The sequence below is a fragment of the Dipodomys spectabilis genome, unplaced genomic scaffold (genome assembly GCF_019054845.1).
Source record: "Dipodomys spectabilis isolate Male_0828 unplaced genomic scaffold, ASM1905484v1 ptg000051l, whole genome shotgun sequence".
NCBI classification, from domain to species: domain Eukaryota; kingdom Metazoa; phylum Chordata; class Mammalia; order Rodentia; family Heteromyidae; genus Dipodomys; species Dipodomys spectabilis.
The window spans coordinates 18,843,005-18,865,592 of NW_024870728.1; the positions used below are offsets into that span (position 1 = coordinate 18,843,005).

Here is a 22,588-nt window from a genome sequence, read left to right on the forward strand (position 1 = left end):
ATTAAAAAGTAAAACTAGGCTTCAGAAGTTAAGAGAAGATTTATAAGAAATAGGGGTATTACTCATTAAATTGCTGATGAACAGAACTGAAATCTAGGTATTTTCTGATAATTAAAACACTTTTATAAGTACATACTAATTTTTATAAACTCAAAATACCTAGTAAAAGTATTAAAACGATTATTGGCAAAAGAGGAAGTAGAAGATGATTAAAAATATTAATAGATTCCTTTCAAAAGATAACAACTGAAAAAAATTCCAGTTCTCTTCTGACTAGGCTTAACTATTTTTTTAATATTGATATAATTTACTTCAATGAAGCAGTTTTAATCAAGTACTTATAAGCGTAAAAATAATTCAAAATTCACACTAAAGATAGGTAGAGAAAACCCAAGAACTACCACCTTACCTGTTGAGTCCTTTCAGAGTCTTTTCCATGTTTAAAATGTCTCTCATCTTATACAAGAACCACTTGTCAATGGAAGTGAGCTTCACAATCTCATCAAGAGACATGTTGTCTTGTATGGCCTACAGGAGGGAGAAGTGATATTCTCTTTGGCAAAGATTTCACAAACATCTTATTTGGTTGGAAACACAGAAAGGCTATTCCTCTTTACGGTATCTGGAGAGCCTGAAGCTCTTCACTGAGATATGAAACATGAAACCAACATCTCTGACATTCCTTCCGATAATGCTGAGTGGGGCCAACTCTTAGCATTGTGTGTATGAAGGTGCTGCCAAGAGCAGGCAGACTGGTGTCAGCTCACTACAGATACAACAGGTTCCCTTTGTGTCACCAGGCTAACAATATTCTATGGTTACATTTGGTCCATCGCCTTAGAATTAAAAAATATCTATATCAAACCCAATTGCTGAGAAAATCAGTAGCATGATCATTTGACTTAGTTTTGATGTTGTTCTTTAGCTCATAGCCTATTTTATCCCTCTTTCTACATTCACACAAGCTAACAGTAGTTACTAGTGATCCATGAGGCAGGTCTTGCTTTGTATTATTTCTCTACAATAGTTCATCCCGGGGGACTTCTGACAATTACTATGACTTTTCTGCAAAGGGAGGCGTTTTAGAAAATCCTAACATTTCTCAAAACAATAAAAGGATAAACTATGTTCCAATAGGCAGCTCAGCCATTTCCTCAAGCTTACTTTAGCAGTTTCTCAAAAGTAACATTACAACTGAGTCATCATGCTTAGTTAAAAATGCAACTCAAAGGAGAGATATCCTCTCAAAGCCAAATGTTCATACTCAAAACTATTATTTTATATATGTATGAAAGTGTGCTTATCTATATACATATATACATGTATATATACATGTATATATCCATACATATTCATACATATATGGTCATACATGTGTATATACAAAGTTTAAAAAATCATAATATCTAAAAACAATTTATTCTATAATGACACCCTATACTTCCAAGAACAATTGAGAAATATAGGTAACTAGTAACTTTTGTTACACTGTAACTAAGGAAACATTGAGTTCTTACAGTTTTATTTATTTCTAATATTGGGAACGACCAAGAACTAAGCACAGGACTCACAACTCTAACTGACTTAGAATAAAATGACACGAAATGGGACACTTGATGTCATGCTCATTTCCAATGTCTGTTGCTCTGGTTTAAATTTTTTGCCAAAATTATGGTTATATTTCCAAAGGCTACAATATGCCTTATTTTCTAAGTAAATAAGGCCACAAAGAGGCTGGTTACACATACTTTTGACAGATCAATGAGGTTCTACCTATCATTTCCAGAGCAGAGGAGCCCAGAATCCTACCGTCATTGTATTGATAGGAAAAACAACACACATCTGCATGGGAAATCAAGACAAGCCAGCCAGGATTTCATCTCCTTGTCCTGCAGTTTTGCAGGATATAACAACAACAATGAAGTCCATTTTGACCCCAAACACATTTGAGGTTACTTTAATGTTCCCCAAAATAAAAAAAAAAAATGCCCTGTATTTTCCCCAAATCAAAAGAGGTGATGATCCAGTCATCCTGAAATAAGACTGCTGCAAAAATCAGACCCCAGAGCAAGTTGGCCTTTTCCAAGACTCATGAAAGCAAGTGAAGATTTACACACTCCCTTCATTCTTTCCCCCTTCAGCCCTCCACTGTTCTTAAACTCTTTGTCAAAATCACCAAGTTCCTGGGTCACTGTGGAAATGAACAGTAATGATACCCTCTAACAAACAGAAATCAGTCCCTTCACCCCCACACTCTGACAGACAATAATTTATAACTCAGACCCTGTACTTGTTGCTTGTATACAGGGTACTCTGGGCATGAGCAAACCTCCACATTTTTATCCTGAATTCTCATCCTTTCATAAGTCTGTTTGAAAAGATTGACATTTTTGCTTGAGTTTTACATCCTGGCTAGCACATGGGAATGCCTCCCTTTCTCATCTGCCTCAAAGTGGCTGAAATGTAAGTGCTAGACTTTAGGGAAAAGGAGCCATTGTTTACCAGCCTTTGCTTAAGGGGAAAAATATATGTGTTTGTGTGTATGTGAGTAGTTATGCATTCACACATGCACATATGCATAGCACATCCTGGATTGTTTTTGGAGTAAAGGACTAAAATAATAGCAATAAAGGAAAAAAGTGAAATGGCTTTCCACAATCACTTTACATCACTGCTACCCATCCTCCACTCCAGAAAAACATTAATTTTGAAACTCAGTAATCAAAAACTGTTCATCAAAAAACAATGCTATTCTCAGGTCTTAAATAGTCAGCACATAGCTAGATGCCAGTGGCTCATGCCTGTCTGTAATCCTGGCTCCTCAGGAGGATGAGAGTTAATGATTGTAGGGAACCTAGACAGGAAAGTTCTTGGGATTCTTGTCTCCAGTTAACCATATCAAGAATTGCATCTCTGGCTCAGGCAGCAGAGGACCAGCTATGAACCAAAAAGCTAAGAGACAGACTCCAGGCCCTGAGTTCAAGCCCTAGTAACCGCATATACACACTACAAAAAATTTCTGCATGTAGACACCATAGGAGTGAAGAGAGAATAGGTTAAATGCAATGAAGCACCCATCCTACTCCTTCCCCTCTCTCTATGACTCTCAGAATCTGAGTGAGCACAAAATAATAAAGAGCATTTTTCTTTTGTCACAAAACAAAATTATGAAGTCAGGCTTCTTTAAAGATAAAATTCATTTTTTCCCTAACTCATGTCTCTCTCTCTCTCATACACACACACACACACACAACGGTTAGGAGATCTTTGTGGACCCAGCATGGTGTGATACTGTTGGAGGGGGATTAATGTCTATGCATCCTTAAATGTCAAAAAGCCATTCAGGGATTTCTGCTCAGACAGATTCCAGCTGCCCAAGTCACCTTTTATAGAATCGGATGAGCTGAAACTTCAAAATTCTAAGCAAAGTAAATATGAAAGGAGATTAATATGGCATCTAATTTGCAGGAAAAGAAGCTAGTGGGTGGAAATGAGAAATGTAGGCTTCTTTTTTGTTCGAAAAGTAATACCAGCTTGATAAGAAATGTACTCATTATCTTGCCCATGTAATTGTAACCCCTCTATATGGTATTTTCACAATAAAAAGAAAAGTAATACCAATAAAATAATTGCCAAGAAAAGCCTATAAATATTTTAGAGTCTGTTGTTGCATGAACACGAAAATAAAGCACATCAATTAAAGTTGTTCAAGGGTTTTAGGTAACACATACTAAAGCACAGGATGGCATGCTTCTTCCTCTCTCAAATGCCGTTTTTCACAAGTAACAAAGATGATAGGAAAGAACAGGTCAAAATTGTCAACTCTATTTATATAGAGTGCTGATGCTATGTAGACTAAAAAGAAGGAATATTTTATCCATGCAATAATCTTTCTAAAGTGCAATGTGCCCTTAGATCCAGGCTTGAAGTCAATTTTTTTAGGATTAATTAGTTAATTATAGACTGTCTGATGGAAAACATGGAATGTTTGATAGAATACATGAAAGTCTTCAGTGTCCCATAGAAGTCTCCTAGATCTGAATTTTTTCTCTAACTTCTTCTGTAAGAACACTTTGTAATTCAGTTCTTCACTTTATGTGTATGTGTGACATATATGTTTATGAATATATGTGTGTATATATTCTGAGGTCTCTTGTCCCATTTTACCTTGGCAATCGCATAGATACGAGTGCTGGAAGGATCCGAGAGCTCTTTTCTGAGATCCAGGTTCGATGGCCATTCTTTGTTCATTGGGAGTCGGGGAGTGAAGCCATCTACCGATGGGTGGCACATTCGCAAAGCTTTCTGGAAACTTTCCTCAAAGGTGCGACCAATAGCCATGACCTAGAAGACACAGTTAAAATTTCATAGTGCAAGGAGAAACTTAGATGTATTTTCATTTCTAGCAGAATTAAATGTCAAATACTTTTCATAAAGACATAGAACAACAACAACAAAATCCTATAAGAAAGCTATTCAAATTTTTAAATATAGGATTTTGATGCTTCTCCTTTGGTCCAGGGTTTTTAGTGTAATGGGTCCATTATGTCTGTTCAGTGTTTTATGACTGAGACAATTCAGCTGTCTTTTCTGAGACTGATGAGGAAATTGCCTGTACCCGGACCGAACCATAGTAGTATTAAAATTAGGAATATAGCCAAAGTATACAGATACTTTCTTAATAAGAATTACTTGTATGCTAATGACTATCACTCAGTATGACAGGCTGCTGTTTTATAACTAAACATTAATATTAATAGAACCTTGAGAATTCTAACAGGTACAGATAGACTATGATTTTTTAACACAGACATTAAATTCTCCATGACAAATCCAGTGTGCTTTTCCACAGCCTTTACAAGGAATTGTATACTAATCAATTACAAAAACCATATGGGGATTTATTTTGAACAAATTTAATGTGAGAACTAAACTTAAATTGGCCCTATACCCTAACAAGTTATTTTCATTCGATGAACATTGTCTTTGAAATTTTCCACGGACTGAGATTACTATGCATTTTGTTCTCCAACTTAAAGTAACAATCAAAATGCTCTCTGCAGTACATTTTGGTGATTCATCAAACAGACACAAATGCCCATGGCAGCTGAGGAAATCTTCATGTCAATAAGTGACAAGATATATACTCAAAGATCACTAAAGCCAAATAGATGACCTTTTCACACTGATCCAAGTTTTAATTATAAATTAAAAGTAAAAAGATACTCAGGAATAGGGAAGAAAGGTAATAGTAGTCTAATTCATCTATGCAATTAAGACGTCCTACCGACATCTTCGAAAGTTAGATGGCATATTTCTATATTGTCTGGCTTAGAAATGGAAGAGGCAGCCAGAGATCAGATGTTTCATAATGCTATAAAACTAAAAATTATTCGTGGATACTAAATAAAATTTTGAGTAACATATTTAAAATTTAGCAGCAAAATAACTAATTTTATAAATAATTATCCATATTATTTCTATTATTCTTAAGCATTTTTCATTACATAGGGCTGGGATAGTGGCTCAGTGGTAGAGGGCTTGCCTAACATGCATGAAGTCCTAGGTTTGATTCCTCAGCACCACATGAACAGAAAAACTAGAAGTGGCACTGTGGCTCAAGTGGTAGAGTGCCAGCCTTGAACTAAAGGAGCTCAGGGACAAGTTCAAGCCCTAGGACTGGCAAATAAATAAATAAATGGACTGAATTCACCAAAATGGTCAAAATGGCCATGTCAATGGCTAGCAGTCAACTAGAGAGATGTTCTCCAACCAAGTATCCAGTGTCCAGGCAATCTTAAGAATTTCAACTGAGAACAATTTTAAAAGCAAATTGAGGGTACAATTCAGACGCACCTCTCCCACACTCTTCATGGAGCTACCAATACGGCTAGATGTGCCATGGAAACGATCAAGATCCCAGCGTGGAATCTTGGTAACCATGTAATCCAAGCTAGGTTCAAAGCAGGCCGATGTCTTCCCAGACACAACGTTCTTGATTTCAGGAAGTGGAATTCCTAAGGCAATCTTTGCTGCAATGAATGCCAACGGGTACCTAGGAAGGACACAAATTTACTCTTTTTTTTCTTTAAGAAAAGAGAATTATGATCAAGATATCATAATCGGATCTTTCTTAAAATCCTGGTATTACTTCCCTTCACTGTATAAGACAAATTTTATCCTCTACTCTATAAATACTGAATAGCCACTTACAAAAATAATTTGCCACGATAAATTATAGAGGCTACTTTCTGTGCTATCCATTCATTACTATAGCTTCTACCCTTCACCTCTTGAACTGCCAAACAACTCCTTTAATAAATGAAGTTAAACCTTAACTTAATAACCACCAGTCAGATGATAATCTACAAAATATTCTTTTGTAAAAGCAATGTATGTGTGCACATATATATGTATTTGTGTATATATACACATATGTATATATATATATTTATATAATTAGGAACAGAGAATCTTGTCAGCTTTATTAGTGAGTTTTGTAGCAATCAAAAGATATAGTCATTGCAATTTGGGGGCCTACTTCTGTCTCCAAATTGTCTTTGTGCATTGGGCTCCTTGAAAAAGTAACACTCCAGAATCTTTGATGTCCTCACATGTGCTGCCAGTTGTGGTACTTTTATTTCAGAAAAGAGTTTATAGTACAATAGAATTTGATATAACTTCTCTTTTGTTTTTTTGTTTTGTTTTGTATATATTTTTTAATGTAAAAATACTGTACAGAGGGGTTACTGTTACATAAGTAAGGTAATGCGTACATTTCCTATTGAGCATTGTTACCTCCTCCTTTGTTTTTCCCCTTGGATATGACTTCTTGAGACAATTACCAATCTCAAAGACAGATGAGGAAACTGAGGGGGATCAGTGGTTTGGCAACAGGCTCACAGGCAGAGAAGCATCAGAAGATGCTCCTGTAGAGCAGCAAGCCTTCCACCACCTAATATAGTACTATGTGTTTAATTTTGTTAAAAAAAAATCTACAGAAGGAAATAGGTTTTGTTCATTTAAATGTCATATGTTATAGCTGGTAGTAGAAGCAAAATGTTTCACCTAACTTTCCTCCCATTTATTTTTGTTACCAGTTATTAAGTGAACAACAAATTTATTTGGTTGTACCATTTGTGAAGGAATGGGGAACACTGCTCAGTCTTATGGGGTCCTTCAAGTCATTTACTTTGAGATAATAGATAATGTAGTAAATTCCTATCATGCACAACCCTGCTAAAATTAAGAGAATGTACACTGAAGGTTTGAGTAGGTGAAGTATAATTATTACCAACTATTTGTTAAAGAACCATACATCTGAAGAAGCCAGTTGAGGACTAGAATTAAAGATTACTGAGCACTATTTAGCAACATCTGCAAGGGCAATTAAGAGGTAGATTTTTTCATAGCTTCCTTTGTCTACCTATATTCTGATTAGTTTATGATTACCCAGCAAACAGAGCCAGCTAGACACCATTCGCCCAATGTAGCAGGACACTCATTAATAACCATGTCATGAGGTTCCATAAACAACTTGTGGATACCATTATAAAAAGAAGAGAAGAGGTCATTTCTGAATTCATGACCGTCTTCACTAACAGTTCTGCCTGCAGAGAACTTACAAACACACTGTCTTACCCAGTGGCCTTGGAGGCCAGAGCAGAACTTCGGGACAGTCTGGCATTTACTTCAATGATGCAGTATTCCATTGAGGTAGGGTGAAGAGCAAACTGAATGTTGCATTCACCCACAATGCCCAAGTGGCGGACCACATTGATTGAAGTCTGTCTCAACATTTGAAACTCTGCATTGGAGAGTGTCTGGGCAGGGGCTACCACCACTGAATCACCTGTAAACACAAGCAGCACTCATGATATTTCGGTGACTTAATCGACTTAAATAACACATTTAACAGTCTGAACATTTGTTGTGAAAATCTGAAGGTTTTACAAACCTAACACATATACACACACATACACAACATATAGATGTATGCAAATCAGACAACAGCTATTCCCACTAATTCTTGCTTTATTCGTATTATTCTGATACATTACTCACAGAAATATTTTATAATTGGCCATGTTCAGCCAGCAATGAAAGCTTCAATTGTCTACTTACTGGATTAACATTAGCTTCTTCCATTTCCCTTCTTTTCATCCTCCTCAAATTCCCTAGAGTTCTTCATAACATCGAATACTATCTCACTTTTACCCAGACTGGTTCACTGATCTGTTTTCTATATGTCATCTGTCTCTATCCTCCCCTTGTTTCTTATCATAGCCCACTTAGGGTCTTCAATCTCATTTTTATTTTCTATACCTCTTTCCAGAAGGTCTTTCTCTGCCTCAAGAAGCCTCTCTCTGACACTGCCAGCTACACAACCATTCCTCTCATTCTCTTTAAGACTAAAATCATCTTGAACGTTTGGAGATTTGTCTTATCCCTCATTAACACAAAATTCTATTCTATGGCTGGTAAACACCCAAACATCTAAAACTACCAAGTTAAATCTTCATTCTTGTATAGAATTTAATACTGCCAAAAAAAAGTTTTTTATATAAAAGATGTTGATTTGTTAGCTTACTTAAGATTATTCTATCCTAGTTGTCAACTTGTCTAATTCTCTCTTCTAACGATTTTCTTTCTACTGCCCAATTAATCAGAATGTAAAGCTACGTCAAAGCCTGACCCCATTCTCTCCTTTTTCCTAACCTGTCTTTAAATACTCCTTGTATGCGTCCTGGTTTAATCATTTCTTTATAACATGTGACCTCTAATGACCTTATATCATCTTTTTTTTTTATTTATATCTTCTCTCTCTCTTTTTTTTTTTTTTGGCCAGTCATGAGGCCTGAAATCTGGGCCTGGGTGCTGTCCCTCAGCTCTTCAGCTCAAGGATAGCACTCTACCACTTGAGCCACAGCGCCAGTTCCAGCTTTTTCTGATTATGTGGTGCTGAGGAATCGAACCCAGAACCTTATGCATGCAAGGCAAGCACTCTACCACTGAGCCACCTTCTGAGCCCTTCTTCTCTTAAGTCTTACTTCTACATGTTTGACTCTAAGAGATTCACCCACATTTAAATTTAGCCTTTCTTCGACACAATACTTATATTTGTTTTCTCATCCAACTAGTTTACCTTATTTGAAGCTATTTTTCTCTCCTGTGGTGATAACACCTCTAATTTTAAACCTTATCAAGTGTTCTTTTTGCTTCTAACACAAAGCCATAGGTTTTTACCTCAGTTTCATTGCTCATATTTGTCCCTCTTGGGGTAATTAAGATATCAAGATAATAACATCATGATTTTGTAAAGATCATACTAAATTCCAATACCGAAAGATACTATGGGGAGCGGGGGAGAGGGGGCAGGGATGGGAAGGGGAAACAAAGGAGGAGGCAACAATGCTTGATAAGAAATGTACTCATTACCTTGCTCATGTAATTGTATCCCCTCTGTATGGTATTTTCACAATAAAAACACTTAATAATAAAAGATACTACATATGCATGTGTATTGCACACACACACACACACACACACACACACACACACACACACACATACATGTCAAAGGTTATCATTAGTCTGTCAGAAAAAGTAACATACTTCATAAGGGCCTCCATGACACAAAAGCCAAGAGCTAAAAGTGTGACCCTACTTCATGAAGATTCTTTGCCTACCTGTATGAACACCCATGGCATCAACATTCTCCATGTTACACACAGTGACACAATTATCATCAGCATCTCGGACTACTTCATATTCTATTTCTTTCCAGCCTGTCACTGATCTCTCCACCAGAATCTGGTTGGTCATTGCAAAAGCCTGGAAATTGGTGACAGAAGTTACCAATGACTAAGAAAAGGAAACACCTTAAATTAGGATATGTAGCATAATGCCATTCCTGCATCCTGGTCAGACAGAAGTGCCGAGCCTGACTTCAACCCTCCCTGTCCTTCTGAAAGCACAAGGTGTCAGAAAAATCAGTAAGCCCAGGAATAGCATCATTGCTGAATGTGCTTGATTTGCATTATTGAGGCTTGCCATTCAAAGTGCTGATATGACATTAAATCAAACTAATTTAGGAAAAAGTGAAAATAATTGAGCAATCAGGCAGCGGGAAATGAAATTATTTCAGCAGCTAGGCTTCTGTGAAACCAGAAAATGTGATAAGTACAAATAAATGTGGAAAAAATAAGCCTAAAGATGCTGGCTTTCTCTAAAATAGCTGAGGGTGATTGGTACAGTGACACACACAATAAAAGTCGACTGACGCTGATGAGGGGGAGAAAAGAGATAATGATGGTTGTAAACAGTGAGCCAAGATGGCATATAAAACTTGGGGATGAGAAGAATCATATGGGGCTATTATCATGGTTAATCACTACCTAAGTGCTTAAATACTCTGAATCATATATCATGCATGCGTGATTAGACAGCCATGAATTAGTATAATTATCATTTCATATTTACTTCATATCTACTGATAGTAGGATACTGAACCCAAAAGAGACAATTTCTGACCTTAGGATACACACTGAAGGACATTTCAAGATGGAAATGTCCCTTGGTTTCACTATATATTTGACTTGGGATGGTACTATGTATGAGCTTCAAAAAAAAATTAGTAAGATGAATGAGGAAATAACTAAAGTAAAATGTTATCCTAACATATTGCAACCTTTTCTAGTTTTAGTCATCATTACTGTCTGCAGCACATGCAACTGAAAATATGATACATTGCCCCCACAGATGACCATAACGGGGTGAGGTAGTGCAGCCATTGTTAACAACTTCATGACTATTGAATTGTCAAGTGATTTGCCTAAAAAGAGAGCAAGTTTAGGAAACAAAGAGTAACTCTGGAAAAGCTTTTTTGTATTTGAAAGGAGTAAAATTAATATTTGGGTACAAATAATATTGAGATCTTCTTTCTACCTTTGATAATTTTTCTTTCTCTTAAGCCTAAGATTTTATATAGAAATTTAACTTAAGGACCTAAAGCAGTTAGTGCAGCTTCCTGTGGTACTAATTATAATGTACAATAATAAGAAAGTGGCTTAGATTATATTGTTATTTCATTTCAGGGGGGGAGGAGGAATGAACATTTTTCAAGTAAAATCAATCAATAGTTATCAATTACTTTAGCAAAATATAAAGGTATATCCCATTCTCCTGCCTTGGTAGCTTTGTATATGAAATATTTTAGAATTCAGGAGTGAAAATAAATTTTAATGAAAAATAAATATATATTGTAATTATTGCTATTAATAATGACACTGAAAATAATAAGCATATTTGGAACACCTAATTGCTATAGTAAATAATTTTTATACCTCCACAAATATGGTCTTGAATGATTCAGGAATTAAGCATTGAAACAAAATTGTGTATTAGATACACCCCATCTTGCTTTTGGATTGCGTAGGTTGTTGTTTGCTGTTTATTTCCTTGTGTTTTGTTTTTGTTTGGGGTTTGTGTAATTTGGGGAACTTTAGGTCAACTAAACCCAAGTTCTTAGCCTATAGGTATAGCTACTTAAATATATACAATTGTATCATTCAGTTTAAATATCCAACATTAATAAGTCAAGGGTCTTTTATCACTTAATTCTAAAAATAAGAAATGGCCAATCATGGTTTGTACCTATAATCCTTGCTGCTGAGAAGGCTGATGGATATCTGAGGATCATAGTTCCATACCAGCCTTGACAGGAAACTTCATGAGACTCATTATCTCAAATTGACCACCAAAACCACAGAAGTAGAGGTGTAGTTCAAGTGGTAGGGTGACAGCATTGAGCAGACAACGCTAAAGGACTATGCCCAGGCACTGAGGGCTCAAGCCCCAGTGCCTAAACACTCACATGTGTGTGTGCACACGCAGACACACAAAAGAGAGATGAAACTACAAGCTGTACTTATAAGCACTTCCCCAACAACTTCCTGCACGTTTCTGGGATCACTCCACACTCCAGTTTCAGTTACACAACACCAGGCTCCACATCTGCCCAGTCAGACAAAGTTAACACAGAGCCCTAAATTACATGTCTCTGTTCTATGAAAACAGAATACAGACAAAAATCTCTTGAGCATTGTCTTTTGTGTTCATCTCTGAGACTGTCTTCATTTTTCCAAGATACTTTCTTTTTTTTTTTTTTTGGTCTGTTGTGGGGCTTGAACTCTGGGCCTGGGCGCTATCCCTGTGCTCTTCAGCTCAAGGCGCGCGCTCTACCGCTTGAGCCACAGCGCCACTTTCTAATGGTTAATTGGAGAAAAGAGTCTCACGGACTTTTCTGCCCAGGCTGGCTTTGAACCGTAAGATACTTTCTTTAATACTTAAAAAGGTCTGAGTATATTTGTAAATGATTTGGACAGAAAATAAGCCACACGTATAAAACTCGTTTTCCTTTTTATGTGTGTGCAGTAGTTGGTGAAATTGTCTCATGAAACAGAGAAGCTAATACTGTTTGTAGTTGAAATATCTGAATTTGAGTTAGAGATTAGTCCAAAAATAATGGAAAAATTAGGTGGGATAATCTGGGTTTTTAGCTTAGCCACCAAATTATATTCAGCATTATGATTTTGAAATGGATTGTAAAACAGAGGAAGAGAGTTAGGCAAAGTTTCTATCACTGAATTCAATAGACTGCAAGAATAGAGATGGAATTTTAGGTTAGAATGTCATGACTGACCTAAAATAATCTGGAGTACCACTGTGTCCTTGCACAAAAACTAGAATTTAATTTATCTCTAGTAGCTTCTATTGACAATTGATAAGATAGTGATTTAGTCCCTAGAGGGTAATGTCTCAGCTATAAACTTTGCTGGTAGAAAGGTCATTCAAGTCATTTTTTTGGTTGGTTAGAATACTGTGTAGCAAAATACCTACTTTTGTGCCAAGGTCTATTAAAGTCTCTCTGTTGGGACAAATGCCAGAGCCTAATCCACCCAGTGCGTAAGCAGAACGAATCATCACAGGGTATCCAATGTTGTCTGCAGCCTTCAGGGCCTCCTCAATCTGCAAACAAGAACAAAGATATACAACTTGAAGAGCTGACCACACTAGTAGAACAGAGACAGACACCACACCCACCCACCCACCCACCACCCAACCACCCCCCTACACTCCAAAGTCAAGCAATTCAGTTACATACATCAATTTGGGGAGAATAAGTAGAAAGTAGAAATGTTCTATCATTCCCTTGTCTCTTCCAAAAACATACATGTTAAATGTAAATGTAAAAGTAAATCCTAGAATTCTAAACTTGAGGACTTTTAATGAAAAAGATTTTCCACCAATGAAGACATACTACAAGAAGCTATTAGGAATACTGTATTGAAATAAGATTTTTCATTTTTCAAGTTCAGTGTGGGAATAGTCTCAGAAGCTCAGAATGTTTTTTTAATTTTCAGAACACAACATATGGTGCCTATATTTTTCAGTCATGGAATATTATTACACTACCAATGGGAATGTCATTATACCTTTCCCAGATGCCTCTTTCTCATCCTAGGGAAGCAAGGACATAATTATACCTGGCAATGAAAAAGTAAATGTATGGCAAGAGCTTTCCAATATTCAGTAGAGCTACCTTGGGATCATTCTAGATTGACAGCTTTGTAGCATGGCATCTACTTGGTAGCATTCTTTTCTGACATATATAGATCCAACTCTCATTCTTCCAGCCATACCTGCCTGGTATCCCTATGGACTGGGCTATTCCCACAATGGGAAAATTCCATTTAAAACTGCCTCTGTTACCTTCCACTTCACCAAATATATTCTTGACATTAAAAATAAAATCAAGAACAACACTGATGTACAGACAGTTGATTAGTTGATTTTTTTCTTTCATCTACTTGATTTTGTTTTGGCCTGATGACTAGTAACAGCCTATCAGGGAGAACAGAGAACAATGGAAAATGAGAAATAGAAAAGTAAAATCATCTTCTTCCTTAAATAGATACGCCACACATTTCCCAGTCATGAGTCTTATTCACTGTCTCCATTTCATTCTAAAATGTTTATTCCATTCTATTCCAAAATATCAAAAAGTATTTTAAATCCAATCCCATCTGCAGGGCATTTGAACACAAAGTAGGCATGACTGATCCCAGAAAAAAGGGCAAACATTGAATCACAATGCATCTGGAAATGAAGATGATGAAATAAAACACTGAAAGCTATTGGATAACAGGATTTTGTGGGGGATGGGAGAAGGAAGGGGGCTGATCTGTTTAATATACTGTAGATGCATGTATGGACTATCACAGTAAAACCCTTCTGAACGTTTAACAAGAATATAAAACAGTCATCTCCCTGGGTGTGGGCAATATTTACAAGGTTAACATAGAGGGTGAGAGAGAAAATATAGTCATAGTATTTTCTGTACAAAGGTGAAAATAGAACCAGGAAACTTGTTCAGATTCTTTTGGGAAAGGAGAGCGGGGATGAGTTGGAATAAAAGGAGGGTTGACACTGATCAAGGTACATTGCAATGCGTATGGGGACATGTCACAGTGAAAAACCTTGTAGAATTAATGGATGCTAATTAAAATGTGGATAAAAACCACTTTGGTATAGCGAGTTGGTGGAGTTCTTAGTTTCAATTCAGAATATCTGAGATTTGTTGGTATTTTCAACTACTGGTAAACCACTTCATCTCTAGGTCTCTGTTCCTCAACATAAAATAAAATATTGGTGGCTTCCCCTAAAATAGCAGCTTTGAATGTTGTCATCAATACTCAGTGTTTGTTAGTGACTGACATATTCCAGGAACGAAGTGTGTAAGTATAATAAATTTAACTTTTAACCTGTATGACAAATTATTCTCCAAATAACCCAAGGCAAATATCATCCCTATCTCTCAAGAGTAAAGGTTCCTTACTGATTCCACAGCATAACTTGGAGCAATCTTTTCATTGATCTCATTGAGTTTGTCTGAGAACAGCTGTCTGTCTTCTGTGGCCATGATGGATTCTACCGAAGTTCCCAGGACTTTCACACCATATTCCTTGAGCACACCTCTCTTGAATAATTCAACACCTATAAAAGAAATAAGATCAGGTTTTATACTCTAACACCCCGCGTCTTCATTAACATTATATATAATATTATATATGTATATACATTAACATATATATAATCTTAAAATCAAATCCACAAAGCTACCAGTCTTCAATGCATTGCACTTACCAAAAAAATGTTCTGAAATAAAATTCTAAAAATAAAAATATGTCACTGATGTCATTGCTTCTATTACCACCATTAAATATACATTGATTTTATTATCCTTATTAATATAAAGCATGGCATAACACTGACCCTGAATATTTTAGTGTATTCCTTTTTCTTCTTAGATACATATCTATAGCAAGTTCTATTATTTAAATAATTTCAGCCAAACACATACCTAACTGGGTTTTTAAAAAATCAAAGTTCTTTATATTTATACTTGCTATCTAACTTTAGATAACACTTTTATGTTTAGCATACAAATTACACTCCAATTCAATACTTCATCTACTTAAATACATTCTGATTCATGATCTAACTTGTGAGATTTGAAGCATTATAGAAAGTAGGCAGCAAGAGACAAAACAGATGCTTGGGGAAAAAAATGGTAGAGACTTGCCCACATTATCAGGAAAATACATGCAACAGTCAAATACTACAAGGCTAATCTATCAACATTAATTCAATTTTCTCAAGTACCTCTAAATCTTTTATTTAAGTTTTTTGTTTCTTTTTTTTTTTTTTTTTGGGGTGGGGGGGTCTGGTCATGGGGCCTGAACTCTGGGCCAGGGCGCTGTCCCTCAGCTCTTCAGCTCAAGGCTAACACTCTACCACTTGAGCCACAGCACCACTTCCGGCTTTTTTCTTTTTGCTTATGTGGTGCTGAGGAATCGAACCCAGGGCCTCGAGCATGCAAGGCAAGCGCTCTACCACTGAGCCACCTTCCCAGCCCTTATTTAAGTATTTTTATAGTGCTGGGTTAAACCCAAAGCTTCATGCATGGTAGGGAAACACTCTGCCACCAACCTGGGCACAAGCCCCTAATTCTTAATTCTATTGTTAATAGTTTTCAGAGTTTCCATGAGAAAACAGAGATAAGGCAATGTCTTAAGGTGAAGGAAGGAAAATAAAAACCTACATGGCCACTGTGGAGCATTCAAGCAAGTAGTTTCTTTGTCTTGCAGGTGTTATGTGAAATAAACTACTCCTATTCACCATATGGTATTTTGAGGTAGCTGTGTGCTAACTGCTCCCTCATACATTAGAAGAAAGGTTTTAATGAAATATAGAACAAAATAGGTAGATGCATTCAAACAAAATGCAGCCCATCCCCACATGGATCAAAATTCTGCCGTGGAAATCAGAGGAACTCACCACAGTTGAGAGCTGTCTGGCCACCCATGCCTAGAATGATCCCATCAGGCCGTTCTGCCTTGATGACCTCGGTAACAAACTGGGGGGTGATGGGAAGGAAGTAGACAGCATCCGCCTGCTTCAAGCCCACCTCATTGGTCTGGACAGATGCGATATTTGGGTTCATCAGGACTGTTTTGACATTTTCTTCCTGAAAGAGACAAAAATAATCGAATATCAGAATACAGATAGTCTAAAGATGAGAGGGGTTACATGAAGTGAAGGGTAATTTCAGGACAAAGCTTTCAATTTAGTCTCTAAGGAAGTTATAGAAATCAAGAAGGGTTGTGAATGTGGCTTAGTGGTAGAGTGTTTGCCTAGCATGCATGAAGTACTGGGATTGATTCTTCAGTACCACATAAACAGAAAAAGCCAGAAGTGGTGCTGTGGCTCAAGTGGTAGAACGCTAGCCTTGAGTACAGAATGTCCAGGCCCTAAGTTCAAGTTCAAGCTCCAGGACCAGCAAAAAACAAACAAACAAATAAACAACAACAACAAAAAGAAATAAAAAAGAACACACAAATAGAATTCAAAGGAATATGAATTTGGTCAAAGGAAGAAAAAAAAAAACTACTGACTCTGGAGCATCAGCATAATTCCTCACCATGAAAGGCATCAAGCAAAAATCAAATGCGACCAGTTGGAGAGAGAGTTTCTCAAGGCTCACCAGTATTAATAAACATTAGAGGTTAATGGGTCTTCAAAGAATAAAACAGTCCAAAAATTTAAAAATTGACAAATCTAAAATGAAACTAGAGGTAACATTGCTTCCCTTTTTTTATCCAACCCCATCACATTGACTGAACATTTAACATCTAGAATAACGTGTTCCTTTCTTTCTACAAGTACCAAGAGCCTTTTTCAATTCCTAGTTTTTCATGTCTGCTATAGCAACTTAATATATTATTATACAACTGTTTGTCTATACACTGTTAGAAGAAAATGATCAGATAGCAAAAAAGAAATTAAATAAACCTGGTATGTATAACTAGGTATATATGTATGTCTGGGTGTGCTTACATGTCTATATACGATATTCATAGCCCTGTCTTATTTCTTCAATCTAGAGAGATACTCAAAATAATTCTTCACTTCAGCTACTAAAAATCATAGCTTTCTAAGTTCGGATGAGGTTGACACTAAACAAAATAGTTATGAAACAGCCAGGTGCTCTTATTATTTCACAAGTTACTGTGTCAATTCTAACTTCTTTCAAAAAGCCAACAAAATACTCAGATGGGCTGGGCGCCGGTGGCTCACACCTAGCTACTCAGGAGGCTGAGATCTGAGGATTGCGATTCAAAGCCAGCCCAGACAGGAAAGTCCCTGAGACTCTTATCTCCAATAAACCAATAGAAAACTGGAAGTGGCACTGTGGCTCAAGCAGTAGAGTACTTGCCTTGAGCTGAAGAGAGCAGGGACAGTACCCTAGCCCAGAGTTCAAGCCCCACAACTCACACACACACACACAAAGTACTCAGATGAAGGATATAAATTATTGTCCCAGATCTAAATAAAAAAATGGAAATATTTTATATTACTTTAAATTCAAACAGTCCCTAATACATGTAATGTAACTTCTACTAATTGGTTTGATTTTTATGCTAAAAATATGAAATGCAAAAATTGAGACTAAATGAGGTTAAATGGCTTGCCTGGATGGTACAGGGCAGTATCCGAAATCTAATCTGAGTTCCAACTTAATTCTTGTGCTTCATATTCCATTGGAATCATCTCTCAAAATTTTTAAATATTGTATAGGAAGAAGTGTATTATTACTAAGAAAATGTTGGAAAAATAAATACAGCAAGGCAAATATAGCTTTAATATGTATTGGAACTGAAACAACTGAACCAAAACTGAAAATGTACTATCATCAGAACATACAGCAAGTCTCACTGATAAAGAAGAGCACTAACAAACAAGTATTTTGTGACTATCATGAATATAACAACTTTGAAAAATTATACAGGAAAAGATATACACAAATAAGTATCCATTGATTCTTTTTTTTTTTTTTGTCGGTCGTGGGGCTTGAACTCTGGGCCTGGGCGCTGTCCTTCAGCTCTTCAGCTCAAGGCGAGTGCTCTACCACTTGAGCTACAGCGCCACTTCCGGTTTTCTGGTGGTTTATTGGAGATAAACGGTCTCTCCTGCCCGGGTTGGCTTTGAACCGCGATCCTCAGATCTCAGCCTCCTGAGTAGCTAGGATTACAGGCGTGAGCCACCAGCGCCCAGCCCTCCATTGATTCTTAAATATAATTTTCAAACTTTTCCAGTAAGTTCATATCTCTCTATTCTGTTTCATTCCAATTCATACACCAATTTATGCATTAGACAATTGTTTCTAATTCTTTATAAGTCCTTCTATTAATCTATTTAATCACAATATAATATCTAATGATTCTTATTTTTTAATTCAGGTGAACATAAGGAACATAAGAATAAAATGGAAATAGTAAATCTTGATAAAATTCCAAATTAACATAAAAACACTACTTAAAAAATATTACTTCAGGTCAGGTGCTGGTGATTCAGACCTATAATCAACTACTCAGGAGGTTGAGATCTGAGGACAGTGGTTCAAAGCCAGCTGGGGCATGAAAATCAGTGAGACACTTATCTCCAATAAACTACTCAGAAAAGGCCAGAAGTGGCACAGTGGCTTAAGTGGTAGAGTTCTAGCCATGAGTAAAAGAAACTTAGAGATAGCATTCAGGCCCTGAGTTCAAGCCCCAGGACCAGAAGGGGAAAAAAAGCATTACTCAAAGTACACTACTTAAAAGTTTTCTAAATCTACAACACACTTATGTTCTAACCTATATAAAACAATTATCTAATAAGACACTGAAACAGAAACACAATAAAGTCATCTTTTTGAAAATAGATTAAAATATGGGCAGACAACCATGAATTCATTGTGAAAAGTATTTTAAGGAAACAAATGGAAAAAAAAATGAAAACAAGAAGGTAACTGACATATGTTCTACATTTTTTATAATGGATATTATCGAGGGGTCTTTGGCTATAAAATCATAACCCCCTCCTAAATGAAAAATATAGTCTTGAGCCAGCTGTTTTCCTGTGTTTGCTTTCTCACTCTGCACTGATATCTGCATCCTACCTCCTAGCCCTGTCTCTTTAGAGGCCTCTACACTGCGAAGCCTGAGGCAAGGTCACAAGCAAAGATGCCCATACTGCTTCTGTTTGACTGGATGAGCACACCAAGATATAGGCCTCGTGGGGAAATAAGGACAACAAAAGGAGACTTTTCTATAGAAATTCCTTCAAAATTACAGCTGATAACCATGGACAGGGAGTGCACATTTCCCAATTAGGCAACTGATTCTCTTCTCTACTTGAAAATCTGGCTGTACTACGCAGTTTTCCAAGTCATTGCTAAAGGAATCCGGTCCCCCAGTGAGAAGTAATAATTTGTAATGCTTGATAAAGAGGTGCTGCTGCCCTTGCTCTCGTAGATGCAGTCTCCCTTTCTCCAACACACACTTACTTCCCTCCACACGAAACATGCCTGCCGCAAAGTTACTAAGCTATAAACTGCTTTATAGGTTTTCAACGTCAATAGACAAAATGTAAGTCTGCTTCTATAGATAATAGGGATATTTGAGAATATTAAAAATTCTATTTGTGCCAGATGCCCATGGCTCACGCCTGTAATCTTAGCTATTCAGGAGGCTGAGATCTACAGTTCGTGGTTCAAAGCGATCCTGGGCAGGAAAGTCCATGAGACTCTTATCTCCAATAAACTACTCAGAAAACCAGAAATGGTGCTCTGGCTCAAGTGGTAAAGCATTAGCGTGGAGCTAAAGAGCTCAGGGAACAGCACCCAGGCCCAGAGTTCAAGCCCCACAAACAACAAAAATAAAAATAAAAATCTTGTTTGTGAAGCTAGGTGACCAGGCCTACATTCAGAATTCTAGATACTTAGGAGACTGAAATCTCAGGATAGTGGTTTTAAATCAGCCTAAACAGGAAAGTCTGAGAGACTCTTACCTCTAATGATCAAAAAAAAAAAAAAAAAAGCCAGGTACAGAGCCCAGGCCCTAAATTCAAGCCCCAGGACTGGCTCAAAACAACCAAAATAGCTGGGTGCCAGTGGCACAAACAAAACCCAAATAACAAAACTCTTGTTTGTGATGAAACCTTCCTCAATACAGATATGTAAGGATATGGAAAGAAATAATTATAGTGACTTTGGAATGATGGATTGCCATAAATTTAAATTATAAAATAATAATTAGGCTTTTTGAAGAGTGTATTAATTCTAGCAAAGCTCACACTTGCTCACCTTCATGGCTTTTACAGCTTGAGATCCAGAGTAATCAAATTCACCTGCCTGACCAATAGACAGACCTCCTGACCCAAGGATCAGGACTTTGGAAACCTATAAACAATAAGAGGGGGAAAAAAATCAACATTGCTTTAATTACTATATCATGAGAAAGAAATCACATTTGTAAAAGTGGAAAAAACGAACAACATTGTCTGAATTTATGTGGTGAATGTCAGTATAATGTCTTGAAGAATATATTATATGTGAGGGGAAAGACAGATAAGAAATCTCTAATTTTGATGAATTTTCCAAAGTTTGTAGACATCCTTTTTTTTTCCAGGCAGAAAAGAGTTTATTGGGGGGACAGCAAACTGCTGGCACACACAAAATAGAAATGCGCAGAGAAAAAAAAAAGAGAAAAAAATGAGGATAAACATTATTTTACTTAGTAAAAAATAAACCTTCTTGAATGATACACAATTTCCATATATGCGTTTTTGTGTGGGTTTGTGAAAATATACTGACATCCTCCTAAATTTAATATATAATGCTGACCTAAGTGTGTGTGTGTGTTTAAAATTATGAACATTTACAGGCATTTACAGGCAAATAAACATTCAAGTCTTATACTGTATTAGTCTTTAGTTGCTTTTTAGAGGTAAAAAAATATAGCGCAGTTCATGATATTGAATAATAATTCTTCTGATTGAAACTTTGTTTCAATTCACAGTTCTGTCAATTCTAATAATTAATTGTGTGGTCTGAACTTGATCTGAAATGTATACACCTGTAACATTCTGGGCAATGTGGAATACACCAAACTATAAACTTAACTGGACATTATTCTTTATTGAGTTATGTCATCATTACAAATTTCCTAGAAGAAATGAATTTTAAATGACACAAGTTTAAATGAAAGGTCCAAAGAACATAAAAAATAGACTGACTAGCTGTGAAATAAATGCAAAGTTACTATTCATCTTTCATCAACATTGGTGTGATTTACATCATTCACTAAAAAAATCAACACATGATAGAGAAATAAAAATGCTTACACCAAAAATATGCCCATAATCTACTGACCTCGACTCGAGATGCAACCAGTGCCGGCTTTGGCAGGACTGATGTCACCGTGGTGCCTTTCCCCTTCTTTATCAGGGATAAAAAGGAATCAAATAGGTACTAGAAAAAAAAAAGTACAACCAATTGTTAAAAGATTCAAAACGCATAAAGTTGTTAGATCTAAGATATATATTAGATATAAGATATATTTAAGTTGTTAATATATGGTTTTAAGCTGAACTTGAACTTCAGATAAGCAACAAATAAATTTTAGGGGAAGTTTTCTTGTGCAGTATTTGATGTTTTAATCATTTCAGTTGTTTTTGCAGTTGTTTTTCAGTTGATTTTTGGGTCAACAACTGAATGGCTACTACTATAAAAATCAGGTCAAATAAATACTTCTTTCTACATGGTCCCTGTAAGTCCAATGTTTAAAAGTTTTCAATAGACAACAAACATTGCAAATGACTTCTGAAAATAGTTTTGTTTCATTTTCTAATTACAAATCATTTCTTCTTCTAATTCAGTCTCTGAAAATATTAAAGCTATTTCCCTTTGCATCTTAAACTTAGAAATGTTGTGGTTTTTACTTTTTCTCAGTTGCTAATAATATCTGAAGATGATTCTTAAACTTTAACAATATATTTGTTGTTTCAGAAATAAATAATAAATTTCATTAAAGGTATTAATTTTGCAGTTATTTGGAAGGACAAAATATATTAAGTCATACTGCACTTGCTTTCATAGTTACAATGTCTTAATCTGAAGTTCTAATACAGACTATCACTTATT

General features: G+C 36.2%; 1 protein-coding gene across 1 annotated transcript in view; it reads right to left on the reverse strand.

The window, feature by feature from the left end:
- Cps1 (carbamoyl-phosphate synthase 1) overlaps positions 1-22,588 on the reverse strand; it is a 108,971-nt gene that overhangs the window by 53,685 nt on the left and 32,698 nt on the right. Inside the window, 10 exon segments of the mRNA XM_042679131.1 lie at positions 410-528; positions 4,168-4,344; positions 5,857-6,055; positions 7,642-7,852; positions 9,690-9,834; positions 12,901-13,029; positions 14,900-15,057; positions 16,402-16,591; positions 20,750-20,845; positions 21,818-21,916. Of these exon segments, the coding sequence (XP_042535065.1) occupies positions 410-528; positions 4,168-4,344; positions 5,857-6,055; positions 7,642-7,852; positions 9,690-9,834; positions 12,901-13,029; positions 14,900-15,057; positions 16,402-16,591; positions 20,750-20,845; positions 21,818-21,916 (1,523 nt within the window).